The 26,517-nt window shown below is 42.1% G+C and overlaps 1 protein-coding gene across 1 annotated transcript in view; it reads left to right on the top strand.

Moving 5' to 3' along the window:
* Nucleotides 1-26,517, top strand: part of smchd1 (structural maintenance of chromosomes flexible hinge domain containing 1) — a 256,400-nt gene that overhangs the window by 161,643 nt on the left and 68,240 nt on the right. Inside the window, exons 33-35 of the mRNA XM_085992795.1 lie at nucleotides 15,946-16,049; nucleotides 24,620-24,681; nucleotides 25,674-25,758. Coding sequence (XP_085848921.1) covers nucleotides 15,946-16,049; nucleotides 24,620-24,681; nucleotides 25,674-25,758 — 251 coding nt within the window. The remainder of the gene's footprint in view (nucleotides 1-15,945; nucleotides 16,050-24,619; nucleotides 24,682-25,673; nucleotides 25,759-26,517) is intronic.

Below are 26,517 nucleotides of genomic sequence, written 5' to 3'. Positions count from 1 at the left end.
TGGGATCTCTTGTTTAATCAAGGACAGTCAGCATGTATTTGTTATGGGAAGGTTGTATCTGACTAACTTGATTGAATTTTTTGAGGAGGTAACGAGGGTTGATGAGGGTAGCGTGTTTGATGTAGTCTACCTGGATTTTAGCAAGGCTTTTGACAAGGTCCCACATGGCAGACTGGTCAGAAAAGTAAAAGCCCACGGGATCCAAGGGAAAGTGGCAAGTTAGATCCAGGCTCGATGGCAGGAAGCAAAGGGTAATGGTCAACGGGTTTTTGTGACTAGAGGGCTGTTTCCAGTGGGCTACTAGATCCCTTGTTTTTCTGTGGTATTTATCAATGATTTAGACTTTAATGTAGGCGGCATGATTAAGAAGTTTGCAAATGATAGAAAAATTGGCCATGTGGTTGATAGTGAAGAAGAAATCTGTAGACTGCAGGAAGATATCGATGGACTGGTCAGGTGGGCAGAAAAGTGGCCAATGGAATTCACTCCGGAGAAGTGTGAGGGAATGCACAATAAATGGTAGGATACTGAGAAGTGTAGAGGAACAGAGGGACCTTGGAGTGCATGTCCGCAGATCCCTATTGGTAGCAGGACAGGAGATAAGGTGGTTAAAAGGCATACGGGATACTTTCCTTTATTAGCTGAGGCATAGAATATAAGAGCAGGGACGTTATGCTTGAACCGTCTAAAACACGAGTTAGGCAACGGCTAGAGTACTGCGTGCAGTTCTGGTCTCCACATTACAGGAAAGATGTGATTGCATTGTAGAGGGTACAGAAGAGATTTATGAGAATGTTGCCAGGACTGGAGAATTTTAGCTATTTGGAAAGATTGGATAGGCTGAGGTTGTTTTCTTTGGAACAGAGGAGGCTGATTGAGTTGCATAAAATTATGAGGGACCTAGATAGAGTGGATAGGAAAGACCTATTTCCCTTAGCAGAGAGGTCAATAACCAGGGGGCATAGATTTAAAGTAATTGGTAGAAGGATTAGAGGGGAGTTGAGGAGAACATTTTTCACCAAGGGTGGGGGTGTCTGGAATTCACTGCCTGAAAGGGTGGTAGAGGCAGAAATCCTCATTCCATTTAAAAAGTACTTGGACATGCACTTAAAGTGCCGTAACCTACAGGGCTACGGACCAAGAGCTGGAAAGTGGGATTAGACTGAGTAGCTCTTTTTCGGCTGGCACAGACACAATGGGCCGAATGGCCTTCTGTGCCCTACGCTTCTATGATCTGCAGCTAGGAATCACAAGCACAATGGCTAAATTTGCAGATACAAAGCAAATGAAGGTGGTAGACTCCAAACAAGACAAGCTACAGGAGGATTTGAAGATACCTCAGAATTAGGTAGACCGGTGGCAGATGAAATTCAGTGCAGAGAACTGCAAAGTGTTTTGCATGGGGCCAAATAAATCCAGGAAAGGATCTTACTTAAATGGAAAGAAAATAATACATGTGGAAAATGAGAGATCTCTGGGTCTTAATTTGACAATAATTGAAGCTATTGCAACAATCCTCAGTGACCGTGACAAAGCAAATCAGATGTTGGGATGTCCGTATCCCAACATCTGATAAACATCATAAAGGTCAATATTGAGCTGAAATAGTGCAGTAATCTTGCCACTTTAAAAATGATTTGTGCGATCGACTGTACAGTTCTGGTTGCCGCAATACTAGAAGGATATTGCAGCTATTGATAGGATACAGAAGAAAGCAACCAGAATGATTATGGGGATGTAGGTATTGGATTATGAGGAGTAATTATGTAAATTGGACATGTTCTCACTGGAAAAGAGCAGGTTGAGAGGCGATTGCCATTTTTTGGATCCTAAAGGGACTAAAAAATGTAGCCCATATTTCACATTGTTCAGAACAGTACAACCAGATGTTATGGTATTTGCTTGAAGGGGGTTAAATTAAAAACTAATTTTCTGAAACATTATTTCAGTGAGTGAATGGTCAATCAATGGAGCAGGATCCCTCAGAAGATAGTGGAAGCAGATAGTATTGATTCATTCAAATGAGAATTGGATTTCTTTAAAAAATATATATTTTGGAATACGGTATATATGAGTAATTTGATCCATGACTTATGGTAGGTGTAGCATGCTTGGGCGGAATAGATGACTTTGAACTGATGATTCCCAAAGCGCTTTGTCACTGGGGTTATCCTCGCCTCTTGATCTGTTGTAGACTAAGTGATAGAGATTGATTGCTTTGATTAGTTAACAACTCCATAAATGTTGCATCATATGACTGACAGGTTGATGGATGGCAAACTAGCAATTCCTATTTTTCTATAAATGCCGAGCTTATTCTGGAGAAATTGCCTGTTCAGAAATGAAGAAATCTTGCCAGTTTGGTTTTATAAAAAAAAACCGAGGCCTCTTCAAACTTGAAATTTCAGAACATCTTCACTGACAAATCAGAGCCTATTAAATGTAATAAAATTGGGAGCCCCATTGACCCAGTTTCGCTCCAGCCCCACTGAGATACTTTTCCAGCACCACCTCCCTGGAAACTGGGAATCCATCTGTGGTGGAGGAAAGGACCATCACCTCCCACAAAGTGCACGTATGTATGTGTGTGCATGTCTATCTGAATAAATTTTCCTGTAAAATCAGTGTTTATTTGGGCTGAAAAGGTAAGGGAAAGGTCAGCATAGAATTGACTGGAATTCCTGAGAGGTACCAGGCACCCTGGGGTTAAACAACAAACATTTAGGACACTGCCTAAAAGGGTTTATTTTTTTTCTTCTATATTTATGTATTTGTGGGCATATACTGTTGCCTACCCCCACACTTCCCTGAACAGCTGGCAGGAAATTTGCTGTTGTGCTTGGAAACAAAGATGACCATGCCACACAAACAGAGGAAGAGTTTCATAGTGGTGTCTGTGGGAGTAGCATGTTGATGGCTACATGCTTTGCACATTTGTTCATTTACCAACTGTTACTGATTTATTTTCTGTTGGATTCAAAATGTGCAGTGCAGCACTTCTCAGCAGTTTTCCAGATTCTGTTCTGACTCCGTTTTCCCAGGTTTCTAAGTAGTTGCTGGATTCCTTAAAGTTTCCCTTCAGGTAACCATGAAATAGTTCTTCCTTTCCTCTCCCTGGTTCTTTTTACTGTCCTCAGTTGGCGATAGAGTGCAGTTTTGGATATTAGTTTGTCTGACATTCAGACAGCATCTCTGGCTAGTTATGTTGATGTCTACTGTATTTTTGTGTTTGGCATTCTTGCTATTAATTTTTATGAGGAATCATAAAAAAAATGCCTGTGGAACCTTGCTACTTCATATGCCAATGTTATAGTCCTGGTTTGCAGCTGTATAAAATTGTACGAGTACATCTGTACTATATACCGACAGCTTTGCCTTTAACTTACTGCTGAGTTCTTTCCAAAGACAATGGGCCGGATTTTCCGACTCCCACGGGTGCATACGAGGTGTGTACACACTCGTAGGGGCCACGCAAGTGCTGGGTTTAGGCATGCGAAGCGCATACGCTAAAACTCTGCACTTGCGATCGGTCAAGAATCCTCTTGACCGATCGCACGCATGTCCAGGAGATGGGCCTCTGCGGGCAGAGAGTTCTGTTTTCTGCACAACTTCCGCCTGCTGAAAATATTTAAATATCTTACGCCTGGTAAAAGCCTAAGAGTTTTAAAAAAATTAAAAACATTTCACTGATTTATAATTTTAAAATACTTTATAAAGAAGGTAAGTTTATTTTTAGCCCCGTAAAAAAAATTAATTTTTGTTCAAAAATTTTAATTTAATGTCATTTTAATTCATTTTAAATGTGATTTTTTTATTTTTTTTATTTAATGTTTTACTGGTTTTTTAAGTGATCTCCATTCATACTTTTGACAGTTCTGTCTGTGCAGACTTGTCAAACGTGTGAAGGGGGATTCCCTTCTTTGATTGGTTCCCCATGGCCCACATAATCCCAGGGACGCTTGCGAACTACATGCGCCCCTGGGATACCTGGGCCTCTGCGCATTTCATAGAGCAGTGGCCCAGGATCGTAAGCCTCGGGACCTACGGAGCCTGCAGGTAAGTTTGTAGATTTTTTTCCGATCGGAGGCATCAGCCCGCACAGAGTCTCCGATCAGAAACCCAGGCCCAATAGTACAGGTGACCATACGGTCCTATTTGCAGCTTTTGATTTCCTGGTTCAACTGTACATCTCGAATATATGTGCTATCCAAAATTCTCCAAGGCATTCACTTCGTGCCCTCTATCATGATCTAAGGTTCTAGTACAGTTTGTTGCATAACTTAGGCTTTTTTTAAGCTGTTGGAGAAACTTGTAATGCAAGGCCGATCCTGCAAGTCAGGCGATAATATACCAGCTCAGTTTCAGAATTAGACGAATAAAAGTTCAAACATTGTCTTACCTTAGATTTGCCCCTTGGTGTACTTGAGTTGAAATGCCACAATTTGACTGGAGATGCTACTGGAATTTTTTGAGGATGTAACTGGTAAAGTAGATATGGGAGAACCAGTGGATGTGGTGTATTTGGATTTTCAAAAGGCTTTCGATAAGGTCCCGCATAAGAGATTAGCGTGTAAAATTAAGGCACATGGGATTGGGGGCAAGGCATTGACTTGGATAGAGAACTGGTTGGCAGACAGAAAGCAAAGAGTTGGAATAAACTGCTCTTTTTCCGAGTGGCAGGCAGTGACTAGTGGGGTACCGCAGGGATCGGTCCTTGGACCCCAGCTATTCGCAATATATATTAATGATCTGGACGAGGGAACTAGATGTAATATCTCCAAGTTTGCAGACGACACAAAGCTGGGTGGGCGTGTGTGCTGTGAGGAGGATGCCGAGAAACTCCAGTATGATTTGGACAGGTTGAGTGATTGGGCAGAAGCATGGCAGATGCAATATAACGTGGATAAATGCGAGGTTATGCACTTTGGTGTCAAAAACAGGAAGGCAGATTATTATCTGAATGGCAATAGATTGGGAGAAGGGGAAGTGCAATGAGACCTGGGCGTCCTTGTGCACCAGTCGCTGAAAGTAAGCATGCAGGTGCAGCAGGCGGTTAAGAAGGCAAATGGTATGTTGGCCTTCGTAGCGCGAGGGTTTGAGTACAGGAACAAGGATGTCTTGCTGCAGTTGTACAGGGCCTTGGTGAGACCACATCTGGAGTATTGTGTGCAGTTTTGGTCACCTTATCTGAGGAAGGATGTTCTTGCCATGGAAGGAGTTCAGCGAAGATTCACCAGGCTGATACCTGGGATGGCAGGAATGACGTATGAGGAGAGATTGGGTCGATTGGGCTTGTACTCGCTGGAGTTTAGAAGAATGAGAGGGGATCTCATTGAAACTTATAAAATTCTGACAGGACTAGACAGACTAGATGCAGGAAGGATGTTCCCGATGGTTGGGGAGTCCAGAACCGGGGTCACAGTCTAAGGATAAGGGGTAAGCCATTTAGGACAGAGATGAGGAATTTCTTCACCCAGAGAGTGGTGAACCTGTGGAATTCTTTGGCACAGAGGGTGGTGGAGGCCAGTTCATTAAATATATTCAAGAAAGAGTTGGATATATTTCTTAAGGCTAAAGGGATCAAGGGATATGGAGAGAAGGCAGGAACAGGGTACTGAATTTGGATGATCAGCCACGATCTTATTGATTGGCGGAGCAGGCTCGAGGGGCCCAATGGCCTACTCCTATCTTCTATGTTTCCATGCCCTTGTTCAAATCTGCTATGGCATAGTGAATAACTGGGAGGGGGAAAGAAACCTCAAACTGCTTCATGAGTATGGGACAGCTCAACTTACTCAGCAGCTTCCAGAATCATCCATTGCTAATGGTGTTAAAGGCCTTGGTAACACCAATGATTACCACTTCTCAATCTTAATCATGTTAATTGTTTTAACTTTATCTTCAAAACTGCATGGTTCTTCGGATAGTGTGTTGTCCAAAAGATTTGCTTAAAACTGATCTGTAATAATTCAACTTAAAATCTTCCCTATGATGGTGTTATAGCAATTGCCCAATCAAAATTTTCTCTTTTTTTATAAATCATAATCACAAATACACCTTTGAGATTACTTGGAACAAGAATTTTTTTCTCTCAAATCAAAGGGCCGATTTGTCATGGGCTGTATGCAATCGTCACCAACTTATGCCGCCACTCTGGAAGATAGGGTGAAGAGCAAGTAAAAATGTACATTGCAACAAAGTAAAGTGTCCATATTTTCAGATCCGTATGTTGTCGCTTGCTTCAGTGGGGTGAAATTACAAATTTGCGGATCAAATTCAGTTTTCAGCATCAAAGAAGTTTTAGTGATCATCTTGTTTGGAATAATTTTGAATTTCAGCTTTTATGTCCCACCACTTACCTTGCAGTGGCTGAGAGACTGGATTTTGTTGCATATTTTGCTTTCTTGGCTGGTGAAGATCAAGAGCATTTAATTGGCCAAAATTGATAAATGTACCAGCTCATCTGTCCAGTGTTTTTGCAAAAACATTCCAAAAGCTTTTCTGCCTTATAGTCTAAGCTGTTGACACTTGAGCAGTTTTAACATAACAGCATCGTTATCCACATCTGCCTTTCTAACAATTGCTTCATGGAGATTATTCGTCTAGCTTCCAACTGAGTTCTTACGTAACCATGTCTTTGGGTTCTGTTATACCCCTTGGCTTTAGGTGCCTGTCAGAATTTATTGTTCCCATAATGTCCCCACAACTTATATAAGGACTTAACTGGGTGACTATAGTTATTACTAATCTTGTATCAATACAGTGACTAAGCCCAAGAGAGTAGCTGAGGTTGATTTAACTTGCAGTTGAAGTTATTTTTTAATGTCCCTCTTAATTCTAATGTATGCAATTTGTTGTTTGTTGCCTTCTGTCACATCACAAATTAATTTTCCCCAATTTTATGTATTGCTGCAGATTGTTTTCTTCCACTTAGATTAAGGTTTTATTGTGTAAAGCTCCTTTTAATGTTAGATTCACTATGCATTATCTTAAGGTTGTCCATAATTATAATTTTTGCAAGATTAGAATATTCTCAGGGAAGTGGGGGGGGGGCTGGAGATCCTGATCTATTTCAACGATTGATAGGTACGGCCAGGGTCGGTGGCAGGTTGCAACCCCGCTGCTGGATACAGCCTGCTGTCCAAAGCGCTCTTACGCTGATTAGGCTTGTTAAGCCCGTCCATCGCATTTGCCGGCCAAATGAAGGAAGCGGGTCTGGTGACATCATTTGATGATGCGTGATCAGTCGGTTTCCTTAAAGGGACCATGCACAAATTTATTTTGACAGTTGTGCTGTCAGTATTCTACAGAATTGAGCTGCTGCAAACCCTGACGAGCACTGCAGAGGTGCACAGCTGCAACCAGGCGCTCTCATGACTCCCTCCATATGCTTATGGAGGGAGTCACAGCATGCAGGGAGGCTCTCTTCCCTTATGGGCGGAAGAGACCTCCCCAGGAGATCAACGCAGCCTGATTGCACAGGAGGACACAAGCATGGACGTCGTCCGGAGGACCAGGCTGCAGTAGTGCAAACCTTTCAATGATCTCAGTAGATCACGAAACGTTACTGCAAAGCCACACTCAACCTCATCCTGCTGTACCACTCATCACATCCCCATCACTCTTCCTTCCCTACCCTATTTCTGCACATCCTTGCTCAAGCCAACTTACCGTGCAGCTCCACCCATCCCTCTCTATCTACATTATCACTTCCCCATCTCGGTAGCAACTGATCACACTCACCCTCATCCTAGTCCAATCATACCAAGTAACAACACACAAGGATAGGCACTTGGGTGTTTTAGCCAATGTTCATGTGAAGTTTCTGTTAATGTGCTGTCAAACATTGAAACCTTTATTTTCAACACTTTGCGTTCTTGGACAGATTTGTGTGCACCTTTGGTAGTGGCTTAGTGAGTTGCAGTGAATGGTGAGACATATCGGTACCAGCAATGGTGATGAGTGTGAAAGGAATGGCTTGGTCATTGTCGGGATGCTTTATGGTGTTGGTGTGGGGTGGTGCCAACCAGGCATATCATGTGGCAGCCAGGGTGTACAGTGTCAAGTGAAGTAAATCTGGCTATGGTGAGGCCATCCCTGACGTCCCAGGCAGCAATGTGGTCGGGTGCTGATGCCATGTGTCCTGTGCAGCATCAGTTGATTGCGGAGAAGGTTGCTAGTGGTGTTGGGGCTGATCGTGGTGGGATTCCAAGGGCCAAAGTGAAATAGTTTCAAGGGCACTGATGCTGATGGAATAGATGGCAGGTCAAGTTGAGCTGACTGAAGTGATCTGTCAATGGTGAGAGAAGTTGTTCCAATGAGGTGACACTGAATACAGAGTTTGCCCCAAACACATGCAAGCTGCATAAAGCTCAGTCTGTCTTCCAAATGCAGTAAGCAACAGCTTCTGACCTTGGAAAGTGTACGGCTATGAAATGGGAGCTTTTATAGCACATTTGCAGCTGTCAAGTTAAGGAATGATCCCATGGTGACACAACTCCCGACCTCCTTACCTTGACATGATCCCCGAGCAGCGGGGAAGCCGTGGGCAAACTCTTAAAAACTATTTTAAGCTCACCATTAAATTTTAAGTGCCTGTTAACAAGCTCGTAATCATCTAAATTGCCTCCCCTGCCACTTGGTGTCGGGTCTGTTCAGCAATGACGGACCCGACATCTGGGAAACTAGCGTGGCGGCGGGTTCCCTACTCGCTGTCAAAAAAAAATGTTCCCACCCGACCCGTCACCAAACGCGCTCGCTGACCCCCCGGTATTACAATTCCACAATTTTCTCTTCTATTGCCGCCACCCTTTACAAAATTGTTTCATTGATTAAAGAATAATGCGTTTCAAGAATAGTATTCATTTGTGAGTTGCTATTTTTTTCATTTTGTTTGCTGCTAATTTTCTCCCTCCTTTTCTCCTCCTGAAGCTGTTCGCTCCTTACTCGAGTAATCTGCAGCTGGTTTTGTTCTTTCACCATGCAGTAGTGACCATTCTGTTAGAACCTAGACCATGAACATTGGTAGGCAATTTGACACATGACGCATCTCAGCTGTAACTTACTGTGTTGTTACCTGGTGGCCACACATTGCGCTCTCCCTCTCTCTCTCTCTCTCTCTCTTTCCCCCCCCCCCCGCCTTCCCCCAAGCTCTCTCGCTCGCTCGCTCGCTCTCTCTCTCTCTCTCTCTCTCTCTCTCTCTCTCTCTCTCTCTCTCTCTCTCTCTCTCTCTCTCTCTCCCCCCCCCGCCTTCCCCCAAGCATTTAAACTATACCAGAGAGAGACACATGTAACAGTGCTATCTAGCAGTGGTTCCATTGGCAGAGAATGCAATAGTTTGGAGTGAGAAAGTTAATTTAGCCCATCAAATCCACTGCATTCAGAGTCCTTGTATGTTTATTCTGTCATGGAATAATTTCTTCTTTTCCTACCGTGCATTTTGCTGGTTTTCTATGTGATTTACACAATGTTGGGAAGAAGCTGCAGTGTTGCTTGTGTTTTTGTATAGACATGAGGGCCTGGTTTAAGTGCTTGCAATTCTTGTTACTGCCATTGTAATTTTATGGAGAATTGTTTTCCCAGCCATACCGTTCTGGTGTTTGGGAAGGTTGATTTCTAATGTATTAAACTAAACTCATTTAGTCACTGAATTGCATGACTTTGTACAGGTAGACTATCCTTTATCCGAAAACCTCGGGACCAGCTGTGTTTCGGTTTTCGGAAAATTTCGGATTTCAGAAGGTATTTTATAAGACTGGGAAATTTGTCGGGGGTGGGTCGGCGGCGGGGGTCGGGGTCGTGCGCCACTCTGGTCATGTCGTGCGCATGACTTACGCTGAACGAAAAAACCTTCGGTTTTTAGAGGGTTTCGGTTTTCGGAAGTTCGGATAAAAGGTAGTCTACCTGTACTATATAACAGCAGTGACTGCATTTGAAAAGCAATTTGTCTGCAAATTGCTTTGGAATGTCCTGGGCACATATAAGGTACTATATAACTGCAAGTTCTTTTTCATTACCTAAGATATCCAGCATAGAAACAGGCCATTTGGCCCAACCAGTCCATGCCGGCGTTAATGCTCCACTTGAGCCTCCTCCCATCTTTCCTCATCTAACTCTATCAGCATAACCCTCTATTCCCTTCTCCCTCATATGCTTATCTAACCGCCCCTTAAATTCATCTATATTATTCGCTCCAACCACTCCCTGTGGTAGTGAGTTCCACATTCTCGCCACTCTCTGAATTCCCTATTTGATTTCATGGTGACTATCTTATATTGGTGGCCTCTAGTTTTGCTCTTCCTCACAAGTGGAAGCATTCTCTCTCTATCTACTCTATCAAAACCATTCATAATTTTACAGACCTCCTATTAGGTCACCCCTCAGCCTTTTTTCAAGTGAAAAGAGACCCAGCCTGTTCATCCTTTCTTGATGGGTATACCCTCACATTTCTGATATCATCCTTGTAAATCTTCTCTGCACCCTCTCCAGTGCCTCTATATCATGGCGACCAGACTTGTATGCAGTACTCTCAAGTGTGGTCTAACCAATGTGGACCACTTTCCATACAAAAAGAAAATACTGCAGATGCTGGAAATCTGAAATTAAAAACAAAAAGTGCTGGAGATACTCAGCAGCTCAGGCAGCATCTGTGAAGAGAGAAACAGAGTTAACATTTCAGGTCGATGACCCTTCGTCAGAACTGGAAAAAAGCAGGAAATGGAATCGATTTTAAGCAAGTGTGGGAGCTAGGAAAGGGGGGGGGGGGTGTGAAAGAACAGAAGGGAAGGTCTGTGATAGGATAGAAGGCAGGAGAGGTTAAGAGACATTGAGATATTCAAGGCAAAAGGAGATGGTAATGGGACAGGTTAAGAAACAAAGAATGGCTCTAGATGAAGTGTAAATTGCGCTGGAAGAATGAAAGACAGCTGCCATGTGGGAGAGAAGAAAAAAATGACGACAGTGGATAAAAAAATATATATATATGATGATAGGGGCCGAGGTTATGATCTGAAATTGTTGAACTCTATGTTGAGTCCAGAAGGCTGTAAAGTGCCTAATCGAAAGATGAGGTGCTGTTTCTCGAGCTTACGCTGAGCTTCCATGGAACAATGCAAGAGGCCGAGGACGGTGAGGTCTGAGTGGGAATGGAGCGGTGAATTAAAGTGACAGGTGACCGGAAGCTCGAGGTCCCCCTTACAGACTGAACGGAGGTGTTCCACAAAGCGGTCACCCAATCTGCGTTTGGTCTCCCCAATGTAGAGGAGACCATATCATGAGCAGCGAATACAGTATACTAAATAGCAAGAAGTACAACTAAATTGCTTTTTCACCTGGAAGGGGTGTTTGGGGCCCTGGAAAGGGGGGAGGTATAAGGGCATGTGTTACATCTTCTACGCTTGCACGGGAAGGTGCCGGGCGAAGGGGAAGGGGTGTTGGGGATGATAGAGGAGTGGACGAGGGTGTCGCGGAGGGAGCAGTCCCTACGGAATGCTGAAAGGGGAGGTGGGGGGGGAAGATGCGTTTGGTGGTGGGATCACACTGGAGGTGGCGGAAATGGCGGAGGATGATCCGTTGAATGTGGAGGCTGGTGGGGTTAAAGGTGAGGACAAGGGGAACTCTGTCGTGGTTCCGGGAGGGAGGGGCAGGGGTGAGGGCAGAAGTGCGGGAGATGAAACGGACACGGTCAAGGGCCGTGACAACCACTGTAGAGGGAAATCCTCGGTTGAGGAAAAAGGAAGACATGTCAGAAGCACTGGTATGGAAAGTGGCATCGTCAGAGCAGACCACTTTCCATACCTCGGGAGCCTACTGTCAACAAGGGCAGATGTCGATGACTAAGTCCAACACCACCTTCAGTGTGCCAGTGCAGCCTTCGGTCGCCTGAGGAAGAGAGTGTTTGAAGACCAGGACCTCAAACCCGGCACCAAGCTCATGGTCTACAGAACTGTAGTGGTACCTGCCCTCCTGTATGCCTCAGAGATGTGGACCATGTACAGCTGGCACCTCAAAGCACTGGAGAGGTACCACCAAGGCTGCCTCCGCAAGATCCTACAAATCTATTGGCAGGATAGGTGCGCCAACATCCGCAGCAGCAAAGCTTTGACCACGCTCGATCAGCTCCGATGGACGGGTCACATCGTCCGCATGCCTGACACAAGACTCTCAAAACAAGCGCTCTACTCCGAGCTCTGACACGACAAGAGAACCCAGGTGGGCAGAGGAAACGCTTCAAGGACACCCTCAAAGCCTCCTTGAAAAAGTGCAACATCTCCACCGACACCTGGGAATCCCTGGCCCAAGACCGCACAAAGTGGAGGAGAAGCATCTGGGAAAGCAGCGAACACCTCGAGTCTCTTTGCCGGGAGCAAGCACAGGAAGCGCAAATCAACCCAAGCACCATCTGCCCCACCTGTGACGGAGACTGTAGATCCCGCATTGGACTCATCAGTCACCTGAGAACTCATATTTAATTCATCCTCGGTTCCGGGGGACTGCCTAAGAAGAAGAAGGTCTAACCAAGGTCGATACAAGTTTAGCATAACTTCACTACTTTTCAATTCTATCCCTGTATAAATAAACCCTAGTGCTTTGTTTGCTTTTTTTATGGCCTTGTTGACCTATGTCGCTCCTTTTAGTGATTTGTGCATTTGTACTCCTAGATCCCTTTGCTCCTCTACCCCACCCAGACTCTCACCCTCAAGTAATATGTGATCTCCCTATTCTTCCTACAAAAATGTAATAACTCACATTTATCTGTGTTGAAATTCATTTGCCAATTATATGCCCATTCTGCAAGTTTATTAATGTCTTCCTGTAATTTGTTGCAGTCCTCCTCAGTATTGACTATCCCTCCCATTTTGGTATCATCTGCAAATTTAGAAATAGTGTTTTTGATTCCAAAGTCTAAATCGTTAATATAAATTGTGAACAACAGTGGTCCCAGCACTTATCCTTGTGGAACACCACTACCCACCTTCTGCCACTGTAAATAGCTACTTTTTACCCCTTCTCTCTGCTTTCTAACTTGAAGCCAGTTAGCTATCCATTCTGCTACTTGTCTCCTGACTCTGCATTCTCTGACCTTATTCATTAGTCTATTATGTGGTACCTTCTCAGACCATCAGAAAGTCTAGCTAAATTACATTACTGCATTACCTTTGTCTACTCCCTGCTACCTCATCATAAAATTCAATGAGGTTGGTCAAGCAAGACTTTCCCTTTTGAAATCCATGCTGACTATTTTTAATATTTTTGGTTTCTAGATGTTCTATTTTCTCCTTTAGTAGGGATTCCATTATTTTTCCTGTCACCGATGTTATTCAAGAGATGGGCTTTCTTTGCAACTTGTCAAGTTACATGATAGTATTCTATTATTGGTTAAATACAAGCTAATGGAACAGTTAACCACGTTGTCCAAGTCATGGTTACTTTTAATTTCCCCCCCCCCCCCCCCCCCTGGAATTTAGCAGATATGGTTCAGTGATGTAATTTGGTGGTGGTGGTGGGTAGAGTGACTACCAAACTAAATAATGTTTTTAAATTCCACAGACTTGAAATAAAGAGGTGCCTGGTTTCTAAACGTACTAATAGGAGCAGTGGCTGTCATAAACCCTTGCATTGTATATATAATGATGATCTAGACAAGGGAACTAGATGTAATATCTCCAAATTTGCAGACGACACAAAGCTGGGTGGGCGTGTGTGCTGTGAGGAGGATGCCGAGAAACTCCAGGATGATTTGGACAGGTTGGGTGATTGCGCAAAAGCATGGCAGATGCAATATAACGTGGATAAATGTGAGGTTATCCACTTTGGTATCAAAAATAGGAAGGCAGATTATTATCTAAATGGCAATAGATTGGGAGAAGGGGAAGTGCAACGAGACCTGGGTGTCCTTGTCCACCAGTCACTGAAGGTAAGCATGCAGGTGCAGCAGGCGGTTAAGAAGGCAAATGGCATGTTGGCCTTCGTAGCAAGAGGGTTTGAGTACAGGAACAAGGATGTCTTGCTGCAGTTATACAGGGCCTTGGTGAGACCACATCTGGAGTATTGTGTGCAGTTTTGGTCGCCTTATCTGAGGAAGGATGTTCTTGCCATGGAAGGAGTTCAGCGAAGATTCACCAGGCTGATAACCTGGGATGGCAGGAATGACGTATGAGGAGAGATTGGGTCGATTGAGCTTGTACTCGCTGGAGTTTAGAAGAATGAGAGGGGATCTCATTGAAACTTATAAAATTCTGACAGGACTGGACAGACTAGATGCAGGAAGGATGTTCCCGATGGTCGGGGAGTCCAGAACCAGGGGTCACAGTCTAAAGATAAGGGGTAGGCCGTTTAGGACAGAAATGAGGAGGAATTTCTTCACCCAGAGTGGTGAACCTGTGGAATTCTCTACCACAGAAGGCAGTAGAGGCCAATACATTAAAAATATTCAAGAAGGAGTTGGATATATTTCTTAAGGCTAAAGGGATCAAGGGGTATGGGGAGAAAGCAGGGACAGGGTACTGAGTTTGGATGATCAGCCATGATCGCATTGAATGGTGGAGCAGGCTCGAGGGGCCAAATGGCCTACTCCTGCTCCTATCTTCTATGTTTCTATTGGACAAAGTTGTTCAGCTTCTCAAATTAGGACTCAAAATGTCATGAATATTCCCTAGAAAACATGCTAGGTAGGACTAGATCCACTCCAGTTCCGACCAGTAGCAGTTGAGGTATGATGAGTCAAGCCTAATCGTATTGTATAGATTTTACAATTCTGGCCTGAGCGCTTAAATGGAGATGGGAAGAAGTAGTTTCTTGGATATAATTGGCCTGTAATTTGCAGTCAGTGGCAAAGCAAAAGCGTTCGTCACTGGCCCTGAAATAAGCTTCCCACAAAGATCTTGCGATCTCTGTGGCGAGAAGTTCGGCTTTTCCGACGTGCAATTGAAATCAGCGTAGTTTAGTGGGGATCCCATCACACAAGCTGCTGTGATGTCAACAAGATGTCTAAGCAGCCAATCACAATGCAGAGTTCTTGCACAGAGAACCAGGAAGTGAGTAAGCTCCTTTGATTCTAACTTTTTAAAAATGTAGTCGAGAGCAAAACAAAGGTTGGGGCTCTCATGGGGGAAAAGGTAATACTGAAATAAAGATGAACAAACTTTTTTTTAATGTAAATTTTCTTTATCATTTTAATTTTTATTAAAATCGATAAATTTGACACTCCACAATTAAAATTAGTTTTTCAGGGCCATAATGTTTGTTTAGTAGTCAATATGCTGTTAAAACCCCAGTTACACCTAACCCAAAAGGGTCTAACTTTTAAAGGGGTATTTAACAGCAGTATTACTGCAGAAGAGCTGGAGTTTTCGTCTGTTTCCCTGATTTGACAGATTACACTGATTGCCGGGGGAGGGGGGTAAGGGCGGGGAGGGCCACAGCGCAGTCAGTGTTGGAGCAGTGAATGACTGCTCAGAACTTCAGGATTTCTGCATTAGGATGCGCATGCGCTACATCCTGAAGTTGCGGTCAGTTTCAAAAGGGTTACAACAGCAAACGCTGTTCGTTCGCTGTTATTACCCACCACAAATTCTGGGCCATTATATTTGAAAAGAACATGAATGAAGTAGTTAACTATTTTAGACTTACAGCTTTAACAATCTACGAACAGTGTTTCAATAGAGAATATAAGGCTAGCTTTTGTATTGAATTAAACTGCGAATGTAGTCACACACAAAAGGAAATAGAACATTTCAAAAACCAAATGCAGTTAAACTCTACTAACCAAGCAAGTATAAGTTAGTCGATGCAGCATTTATTTTGATTAATCGTTCACAAAATGCTTAAAGACCATTATTGTACTGGAAAAGAATCTTTACTAATTTGCTATAATCTAACCCAAACATGTGAAGACAATTATGCATATAATGAGCCCATTAATACTTGTGTGTAACTCTCTTCTAGATTTTGTGGTTAGTGTTATTTCTGAAGATAGCAGTGCAATGAGGAATATCAAACCAGCAGATCTTACCATGAGAATCTGGAGGGGCCAGCGACCATCATCCAATGTAAGTTAAATGAATACCTGATGTTGCTATAGTAATAAATAACTATTTCGGCCTATCCCCTTAATCCTGCTATTACTTACCACCCTCCTTCCAGGAGAACATAGTGCCTTTAAAAGCTACCTGAATTAGTGGCCCAGAATTTCCTGAAACTGTAACCGGCAAGTCACACCATAATTTACACCGATCTTCCTGTCTGTGAGTTACATCAAAATATGCTAGAATGTTAAACACCAGCGTAAAACAAGTGAAAATCAGCAAAGACAATTGGGCCTGAGAAAAGCGCCAAACTTGCACCATATTCCTCATCAAATTCCTCTTTACGTGTGAAAATTAAAGTTTGAAGCTATCAAACCATAATTTATGCACATTAGGCGTCGCATGTTTAAGAAAATGCAATCGTGGAAGTTTTTCCAATTTTAATGCAAATCACTCTGATGCCATAAAGATGCATTCAAAAATACCAAAAGTAAATTGTAGGTCTCAAGAACTCGCCACAAAACATCAGAAATAAAGTTTAGATGTAAATTTACAGCCAATTCAGAACATGCATAAATTCAGGAATTTCATGAGTTGCACATTTGCATGAAGGCGGAGCTATGGTGATGAACAGCAGAGGGTTTTGGTGGAGGTTTTGCAGAATGGTGTATGTCACTTGAGCTCAAATTTCCTTAAGTTTTAAATCAGCATTATACTGTATTTACGCTGTTGTTTCGGCACAAGTTTTCAGGGCATTGAGTGTTTCATGAACAAGAGGACAGAAGGTGAAGTTGCTATGATTCAAAAGTTTGAAGCTTATTCAACAATGGAATTGGAAATTCACACATTTAATAGTAAATTCAGTGAGACTGCAATCACTGAGTGAAGCACGAGTCAGATGAAGTACTATCCCAATTTGTCTGTCTATTGTTTCTGTCTCACAAGGTACTGCTTCGGAAAAGCCGTTGGCCCCGGGTGGAGGTACTGCGCGGGCTGCTGATGGTGGCCTCCAATTGTTTTTCGTGTTATTTTCACCAGTGTCAAGGTCCCGTCGGTTTCGGTGCACGAGCTGACCGAGAGTAACCTGCAGCACCCACTGGCCGGAGTGCCGGGGAAACAAGTGTGTCCCTGATCCCGGGCCCGGGCTGCTGAGCTGGGTGTGTGGTCGGAAGGAAGGAGAATGGGGACCAGTTTTGACTGCCTGGACAGGAAGGACAAACTACACCTAAAAGAAAGGAAGACTTGCATTTCTGTAGCGACTTTCATGACCACTGGACGTCCCATAGCGCTCTACAGCCAACTAAGTACTTTTGAAGTGTAGTCACTGTTGTAATGTAGGAAATGCAGTAGCCAATTTGCACACAACAAGCTCCCACAAACAGCAACGCGAGAATGACCAGACATTCTGTTTTAGTGATGTTGATTGAGGGATAAATATTGGCCAGGACACCGGGGAGAACCCTCCTGCTCTTTGAAATAGTGCCGTGGGATCTTTTACATCCACCTGAGAGAGCAGACAGGGCATCTGTTTAATGTCTCATCTGAAAGACGGCACCTCCGACTGCGCAGCACTCCCTCAGCACTGCACTGAGTGTTAGCCTAAATTTTTGTGCTCAAGTCTCTGGAGTGGGATTTGAACGCACAACCTCCTGACTCAGCCGAGGGTGCTACCAACTGAGCCACTGGCACTAATGAGCTGTAACCTATGGCGTGGGATGGAGAGACATAACCTACAGGATATGGGATAAGAACATAGGAACAGGAGTAGGCCATCCAGCCCCCTCGAGCCTTTTCTGCCATTCAGTGAGATCATGGCTGATCTGTATCCTAACGCCATCCATCTGCCTTAGCTCCATCCACACCCCTTAATACCCATGGCTAACAAAAATCTATCTCCGATTTAAAATTATTAATTGAGTTAGCTGAAGAGTTGGGAATATGGACAGTGAAAGGCAAAAGTAGTTTAAAATAGTATACACCAGAGGTGGTGTGTCTTGAAGCAGATAGGAGCGATGTTATAGATAATGCAGGGTTGCTGTATTTATAAATGAATGCACAAAGAAATAGAAATAAAGTTAGGGAATTAGAGGCAGTAGTTAGGATGTAGGAATATGACTTTATAATATTGATCCTTGATGCAGGAAAGTGATTGGGGTAAGGATAACCAGATTGTGTCAGGAAAGGACAGAGCGTACAAATAAAGAAGTGCACTAACAAATAGGGTCCGGGTAAGAAAAAATGGTAAGACAAATAGGACCATAGTACAAAAAAAATTAAGATGTCTAAAAATGTTAAAAAGACAAATCTAAAGGCACTGTATCTGAATGCACAAAGCATTCGTAATAAGGTAGACGAATTAACAGCGCAAATAGATGTAAACGGATACGATATAATTGCGATTACGGAGACATGGCTGCAGGGTTACCAAGGCTGGGAGCTGAATATCCAAGGATATTTAGGAAGGACGGGCGAAAAGGAGGTGGGGTGGCGTTGTTAGTAAAGGATGAAATCAGAGCAATAGTGAGAAAGGATATTGGCTCAGAAAATAAAGATGTAGAATCAGTCTGGGTGGAGTTAAGAAGCACCAAGGGACAGAAAACATTGGTTGGTGGGAGTTGTCTATAGGCCTCCAAACAGTAGTGGTAATGTAGGGGATGGCATCAAACAGGATTAGAGATGCTTGTAACAAGGGTACTACAGTAATCATGGGTGACTTTAATCTACATATAGACTGGCCAAACCAAATTAGTAGTAATACTGTGGGGGATGAATTCCTGGAGTGTGTACGAGATGGTTTTTTAGACCAGCACGTTGAGCCAACTAGGGAACAGGCTATCCTCGATTGGGTATTGTGCAATGAGAAGGGGTTAATTAATAATCCTGTTGGTGCGGGGTTCTTTAGGGAAGAGTGACCATAACATGATAGAATTCTTCATTAAGATGGAAAGTGAAGAAGCCCAATCTGAAACTAGGGTCCTAAATCTAAACATGGGAAACTACGAAGGTATAAGGAGTGAGTTGGCTATGATAGATTGGGGAGCTTCATTAAAAGGCATGACGGTGGATAGGCAATAGCTAACATTTAAGGAACGAATGCATGAATCGCAACAGTTATACATTCCTTTCTGGCGCAAAAACACAAAAGGAAAAGTGACCCAACCATGGTTAACAAAAGAAATTAAGGATAGTGTTAGATCCAAAGAGGAGCCATATAAAGTTGCCAGAAAAAGTAGCAAACCTGAGGATTGGGAGCACTTTAGAGTTCAGCAAAAAAGGACCAAGAGATTGATTAAGAGTGGAAAAATAGAGTATGAGAGTAAATTTGCAAGGAACATAAAAGCGGATTGTAAAAGCTTCTATAAGTATGTAAAAAGAAAAAGATTAGTGAAGACAAATGTAGGTCCTTTACAGTCAGAAACAGGAGAATTTATAATGGGGAACAAGGAAATGGCAGAGCAATTAAACAAATACTTTGGTTCTGTATTCACGGAAGAGGACACAAATAACTTCCCAGAAATACTAGGGAACCAAGGGTCTAGTGAGAAGGAGGAATTAAAGGAAATTAGTATTAGTTTTAAAAAAAAATAGTGCTGGAAAAATTAATACGACTGAAAGCCGATAAATCCCCAGGGCCTGATAATCTGCATCCCAGTGTACTAAAAGAGGTAGCCATGGAAATAGTGGATGCATTGGTTGTCATCTTCCAAAGCTCTATAGATTATGGAACAGTTCCTGCAGATTGGAGGGTGACAAATGTAACCCCACTATTTAAAAAAAGGAGGGAGAGAGAAAACAAGGAACTACAGACCGGTTAGCCTAACATCAGTAGTAGGGAAAATGCTAGTCTATTATAAAGGATGTGATACCAGGACACTTAGAAAATATCAACTGGATTAGACAAAGTCAACATGGGTTTATGAAATGGAAATCGTGTTTGACAAATCTACTGGAGTTTTTTGAGGATGCAACTGATAGAATAGATAAGGGAGAACCAGTGGATGTGGTGCATTTGGATTTTCAGAAGGGCTTTGATAAAGTCCCACATAAGAGGGTAGTGTGCAAAATTAAAGCACATGGGATTGGGGGTAATATACTGGCATAGGTTGAAAATTGGTTAACAGACAGAAAACAGAGAGTAGGAATAAATGGGTCTTTTTCGGGGTGACAGGCGGTGATTAGTGGGGTACCGCAGGGATCAGCGCTTGGGCCCCAGCTATTCACAATATATATCAATGATTTGGCTGAGGGAACCAAATGTAATATTTCCAAGTTTGCTGACGACACAAAACTAGGTGGGGTTGTGAGGAGGATGCAAAGAGGCTTCAAGGCGATTTAGACAAGTTGAGTGAGTGGGCAAATACATGGCAGATGCAGTATAACGTGGATAAATGTGAAGTTATCCACTGCGGTGGGAAAAACAGAAAGGCAGAGTATTATTTAAATGGTGATAGATTGGGAAATGTTGATGTACAGAGGGACCTGGGTGTCCTTGTACACCAGTCGCTGAAAGCAAACATGCAGGTGCAGCAAGCAGTTAGGAAGGCAAATGGTTGTTGGCCTTCATTGCAAGAGGATTTGAGTACAGGAGCAAGGATGTCTTACTAGTGTTATACAGGGCCTTGGTGAGACCACACCTGGAGTACTGTGTACAGTTTTGGTCTCCTTACCTAAGAAAGGATATACTTGCCATAGAGGGAGTGCAGCGAAGGTTCACCAGATGATTCCTGGGATGGCAGGACTGTCGTATGAGGAGAGATTGGGTTGACTAGGCCTGTATTCACTAGAGTTTAAAAGAATGAGAGGGGATCTTGTGGAAATGTATAAAATTCTGACCGGGCTAGACAGACTGGAAGCAGGGAGGATGTTTCACCTGGCTGGGGGGTCTAGAACAAGGGGTCACAGTCTCAGGATACAGGGTAGGACATTTAGGACTGAGATGAGGAGAAATTGCTTCCCTCAGGGTGGTGAACCTGTGGAATTCTCTACTACGGAAGGCAGTGGAGGCCAAGTCACTGAATATATTTACGAAGGAGATAGATAAATTTCTCGACAGAAAAGGCATCAAGGGGTATGTGGAGAGAGTGGGAATATGGTATTGAGATAGAGGATCAGTCATGATCATATTGAATGGTGGAGCAGGCTCGAGGGGCCGAATGGCCTACTCCTGCTTCTGTGTTTCTAAGCCTAGCCTCACTGAATTTGCTTTTAATGTTTTAAAGATAGTTAGCTATTTCGTAACATAATGTCATTAAAATAAATTCCAACAATAGATCTTATTATTGCAATAAAACAACTGAATTTTGACCCAATCTAATTAATAGGTTCAGTCCTTTCCACATTCTAGTTAATTTTGTGCCAATATGGATTTTTGTTTTCTCCCTAACAAAGCTGCTCACTTCCACTGCTAGAAGGGCATATTAACCTTAGTTGTAGACATTTTCATAGTTATCATTCATGCCACTTTCATCCGAGGTGGATAATTATCACTGACTTTGAAGTGGTGAGAGTTTATTTTGGTCCACCTGATGCAAGTGAGTTGGAGTGAAGGTGCCAGGCACTCAAACTCAGGAACCTTCAGCTGGGACATGAACTTTTTTATCACTAACTAGTGGATTGTGTGTACATTATACAGTGATACATTTTTGTCCTCAATTTGAGTGTCAAAATTATTTGATGATGGTGTTTACATTTTTTCTTATTCATATTGCACAGTACCATTACACAGGACGAAGTCCATGGGGACATTTAAAGTTTAGCATTACAAATCAATTATTCAAGTATATTGCCTTCTCCCAGTACCCATTGCATCTAGTTCCTGGGACTACCAGGAGCAACTGCCTTACCACAAAGCCTTAGAATCACAGCTAATATTTACTCGTCTTACTTGAGATGTTGGGCTTGTCATAATGTCCCTGCCACTAAACCTGTTAGAACTGTAGTTGCCCATTTGTTTCAGCTAATCTGGATGAAAACTGAATCTATAAAGAATGGAGGAAAGATGTTTTGGCAGATATCAAACTAGTTCTGGGTAATGATACTAGCTTTGTTATTTTCTGATACTAAATACGATGGAGAGACAACTCAATGATAATCAAATTACTGAAGCAGAAGGAATAAGACCTCTGTCCCATTTCAAGAGTCCTTTGCAAATTTTTCAGAAGATGCAATTGTGTGTGTGTGTATACCACCAGGAACATAATACATTGGCATAGCTCCTCAGTAGAATCATAGTACAACCCACAAGTAGTCTCCATCAGGATGCATGTTACAGAAAATGACATCACAACAGTTAGGAACAGACATTTGAATCAGACATCACACGATGACATTACTATTTCTTGAGAGGGCAAGATCCTATACAATTTGCCTTTTGTAAGGGCTCAAAGAAAACTAAAACTTCATGTCATCCATGGAAACAGTAATTCTCAAGCTTTTCCTTCCTGGAAACTTGAACTTTCATTCTCTTAGTAAATGAAGTATTAGTCTTCCTAAGAGGAGTTTTGGCACCCTGACTCAACTTGATTGACAACCTGGTTATTGAAATAGATGGACTAAACATTAAGGGTTACTGTTGCAAAGTGACACTATATGGCTTCTAAAGTGTTAGCTTAGCTCAATGGTAACACTCACCTTGAGTAAGAAGGTTGTGGTTTCAAACCTCACTCTAGAGTTTGAACATAGTCTAGGCTGATATTTCAGTGGAGTACTGAGGAAATACTTTTCGGATGAGATGTTAAACCGAGATCTTGTCTGCTTGTTTAGATTTATGTAAAAGATGAAATGGCAGTCTTCCAAAGGGTAGAGAATTCTGATATTCTAGCCAACATTTATCCTCAATTAACGGCAAAAACAGATTAATTGGTCATTTGCCTAATTGCTTTTTTGTGTTGGGCTGCGTTACAAGAGACTAAAATTCAAAAAGTGGCTGTGAAATGGCTTGGGATGTATAATGGACTGAAAAAATGCTGTATAAATGCAAGTCTGCCTGTCTTTTCCAAAAAGTCTACCACTTGAAAGGATTATAGTAGCAAATAGAAACTCTTCCCTCAGTCACCAAATAAAATTCCCTCATGCATGGGTACTCCTAGGGTTCTAAATGCAGTATATAATAGATATAAGGCTAAAATCCAATTCCTTCATGGTTCATAAAGCTGTTTTAACAGCATTTAATTGCTCTATTGAGGGGATTTGGATAAACAGTCCCACGTGTACCTGCTCTTTCTCTTCCCCCCCCCCCCCCCCTTTTTGAACTTGTAGCTTTATGGACATTATCTTCAACAGAATACTCGTGCTATGAAACCCTAGCAGCTGTTCCTGTAGTTCCCCAACCTATCCTCTCCCTGAAATATTGTAGAAATGATATTTTCATGCAGTTGCTGCATTTGCACATTAATTGTCCATTAAACTCACCACAGAAAGTTCAGTCTAGTAATTAATAGCATAAGTATCCTATTAACAATGTGAATTATTAAATTATGCCTATCAACCTCTCTTGCCCAGAAAGTGAACAATTAAAAGCGTGGAGTCTCATTCCTTCAGGTGAATTGTTGGAGATTTTAAAAATGTCAAATTTTAAATTTTTTGAAAATCTATCTTTTCCTTTCTCTCTTAATCCAATCTTTCCTTCCCTCTCTATTTATTTTTCTGTACCTGATTTGACATTGAATTCATCCTCCTTTTCAGTCCTTGGTCCTGTCATTCACCTAGATCCCAGATGCCCTGTTTCCCCGTTGTCAGCTCGCACTTCCAGCAACGTTGTGGGCAAAACATTTTTGAGCTGAAGGGTGCAGGAACAAGTCATAACAGGGCACGCTGTGAGATGCCCCACTCCAGCAAATCCTGGGCCAATGCTTATTTGTTCAGAGTACTCGGTGTTTTTTTGGGGGGAGGTGGGTTAAAGTTTAAGTTACATAAGGAAAGGTGGAACATAATTTATGATAAATAATTGCAAAATAATTTTTTTAAACCATCTGTATGGACCACTGCTGCCAGGGATGTTTAGTGTCTGTTTTAATTGTAAGACTGAGGCAGAGGAGCCAGCTCACCAATTATGCTCCAGAAAAGGTACATTATAATTTATCACTGTGCCTTAGAACACACAAGGTCAGAGAACGAAGCCCAACATGTCTACATGGCTCCAGTAATAGAGGACAGTCCAGAGCACCCCAAAATTTCCAATTTTACTTGAAACCTGGGAAGTGATTTTAAACATAAAAACAGTACGAGTAACTGCTGGAGTCCAAATTTCAGAACTGAGGTCAGTTCTGTGTCGTATTCCTTTAAATGGACTGCTGACATCGTAATGGCTATTTTGCAAGGCTGGAGGATGAGTGAACTTGGAAGTTTTTTTTTCCCTACGATTGCATGGTTTCTGTACAGATTATTTGGAGAGCCTGTTACTGTATTATGAATTACCATTTTCAAATTTTAAACCGGGATCCTTTTCTTTTTCTTGTACTTCAATGGAGAATTCTGTTTTATTGCCACCATTACAGGTTGAATTTATTCTATACACAAAGTAAATATTGTTGTTTACATTATAAATCTGGTCTTTACTCCTAAAATTTTAACCATCTCTGCACTTTTTTCTTTAGCCCACAATTCTAAACTGCAACAAAGGTCGGGAAAATGACAAAGAGGGATGCTTTTATTTCAGGTATTCACAACACCGTTCTTTTATGGCTTAATTTCATTTTTTATGTTGCGGAACAACAGCTTGCATTTATGCAATGCGTGTAATGTAGAAAAACCATCCCAAGATTCTTTGGTCGTTCGTTTGGTACACTGCATGAGTTGTTAATGGTTTTCTTAATGTTGTGCTGTGCCTGATTTAGATTCCAACTGGTGCAAAGCTGAGAATTTCTGAAGACCAGTTATATTTTGCTGTAAATTAGTGTTAACAAATGCCATTAAACTTGCAATACATCTAACATGACAACAGCGCAGCCTATCGGTGACAATCGGGTCAGCATCCCTACAGATGTTGACTTTCTGTTCCTTACAAAAATCTCAGACATGGAGGAGTTACTGAGTCTAGTTTATACAATAGAGCTGAATTAACATCAATGGAATGGAAAGATTGCTGAAATATGGGTTAATAATCTGTACCTTTTACTCCGATTCAATTGACTCTTTTCAGTGTTCAACTAAGTAACTCTCCAACCCTGATTATATCATTAGAACTTTGTCCTAAAAAGAGCTACTTAAATTACATAGTTTACCTTGTTATAAATATTGATTTTTGTACATTTCATCTGATGCTGATATTTCACATCTCTACTTCCCTCCAGAATCTCTGCATTAATTTAAGATACAGGACAGGCAAGAGCATCCTGGCGTAGCTAGGTTAACTTTAAAGGAAATTATTGCTTTAGACAGGCTGGGGGGGTGGTGGGGGCAAACCTGAAGCACCTGACCCTAGATTTTTTTTTTAAATCACTAGTTCATTCACTTGCTTTTTTTAAAAAAAAATTATGCATTATCAAGATCCTCCTTTTTATTTGCCTCTTGATGGACAGGTGCTGATCTAATTTCCAGAATTCCATAATGTGCTCCCTGGATATTCACCTCCATGCAACTTGATTCTGATATTTATACCGTCACTAAATAGTTCAAGTTCTTATTGTGCAATGAACATTTACATTTCAGGGATAAAATCCTTCCAGAGCGGACAGGAGTGCATTCCATTCAGTTTGCTTATTCACAGGACAAGACCATGCTCTATAGTGAACAGGTATGATGATGTTTGTGCTGCAACCCTTTCAAAGATTTCATATCTATGTAATAAAAAGAATGAAAATGCTAGAAAACTGAAATAAAAACACAATTTTGGAAATATACTGCATCATTCAGCATCTGAAGACAGGTTATGACATTTCAGGTATATACTCTTCATCAGAACTGAAGACTGAAAGATATGCGGTATTTTAGAAAGATGAGGAAAATGGGGAGAATCAACAGATGGTAAAAGGGAGATAATGGGTTGAATGATGTTTAAATTCTAATAGAAAACTATTAAATATAAAAGCTGATCACTGAGGTGATGGAAAGATAAAAAGGATGAAAAGACATGGGAGGGGCCATACAAACCAAAAGGTGAAAAAATTAAGAAACAAACACGGCAAATATAGTAGATCAGAAGTCAATAATCTATTAAATTTGCTATGTATGTTGTGCACTCCTTATTTGAGCATCTCTATTCTGTGATGCACGATTTCACCTGCAGCCGTACACATCCACTACTAGATGAAGCTGTAGATCCCTGTAACTATACCTACAGCAACTTGCATTTATATAATGCCTCTAACATAGTAAAACGTCCCAAGGTGCTTCACAGGAGTATTATCAAACAAAATTTGACACTGAGCCACATAAGGAGATATTAGGACAGGTGACCAAAAGCTTGGTCGAAGAGATAGGTTTTAAGGAACATCTTAAAGGAGGAGAGAAACAGTTTTTGGGAGGGCATTCCAGAGCTTCGGGCCCAGGCAGC

Source organism: Somniosus microcephalus, chromosome 7 (assembly GCF_052327205.1).
Source record: "Somniosus microcephalus isolate GS21.2 chromosome 7, FLI_Smic_1.0, whole genome shotgun sequence".
NCBI lineage: Eukaryota > Metazoa > Chordata > Chondrichthyes > Squaliformes > Somniosidae > Somniosus > Somniosus microcephalus.
The sequence above is the reverse complement of the archived record's forward strand: the minus strand, read 5'-3'. Positions and strand labels throughout refer to the sequence as shown.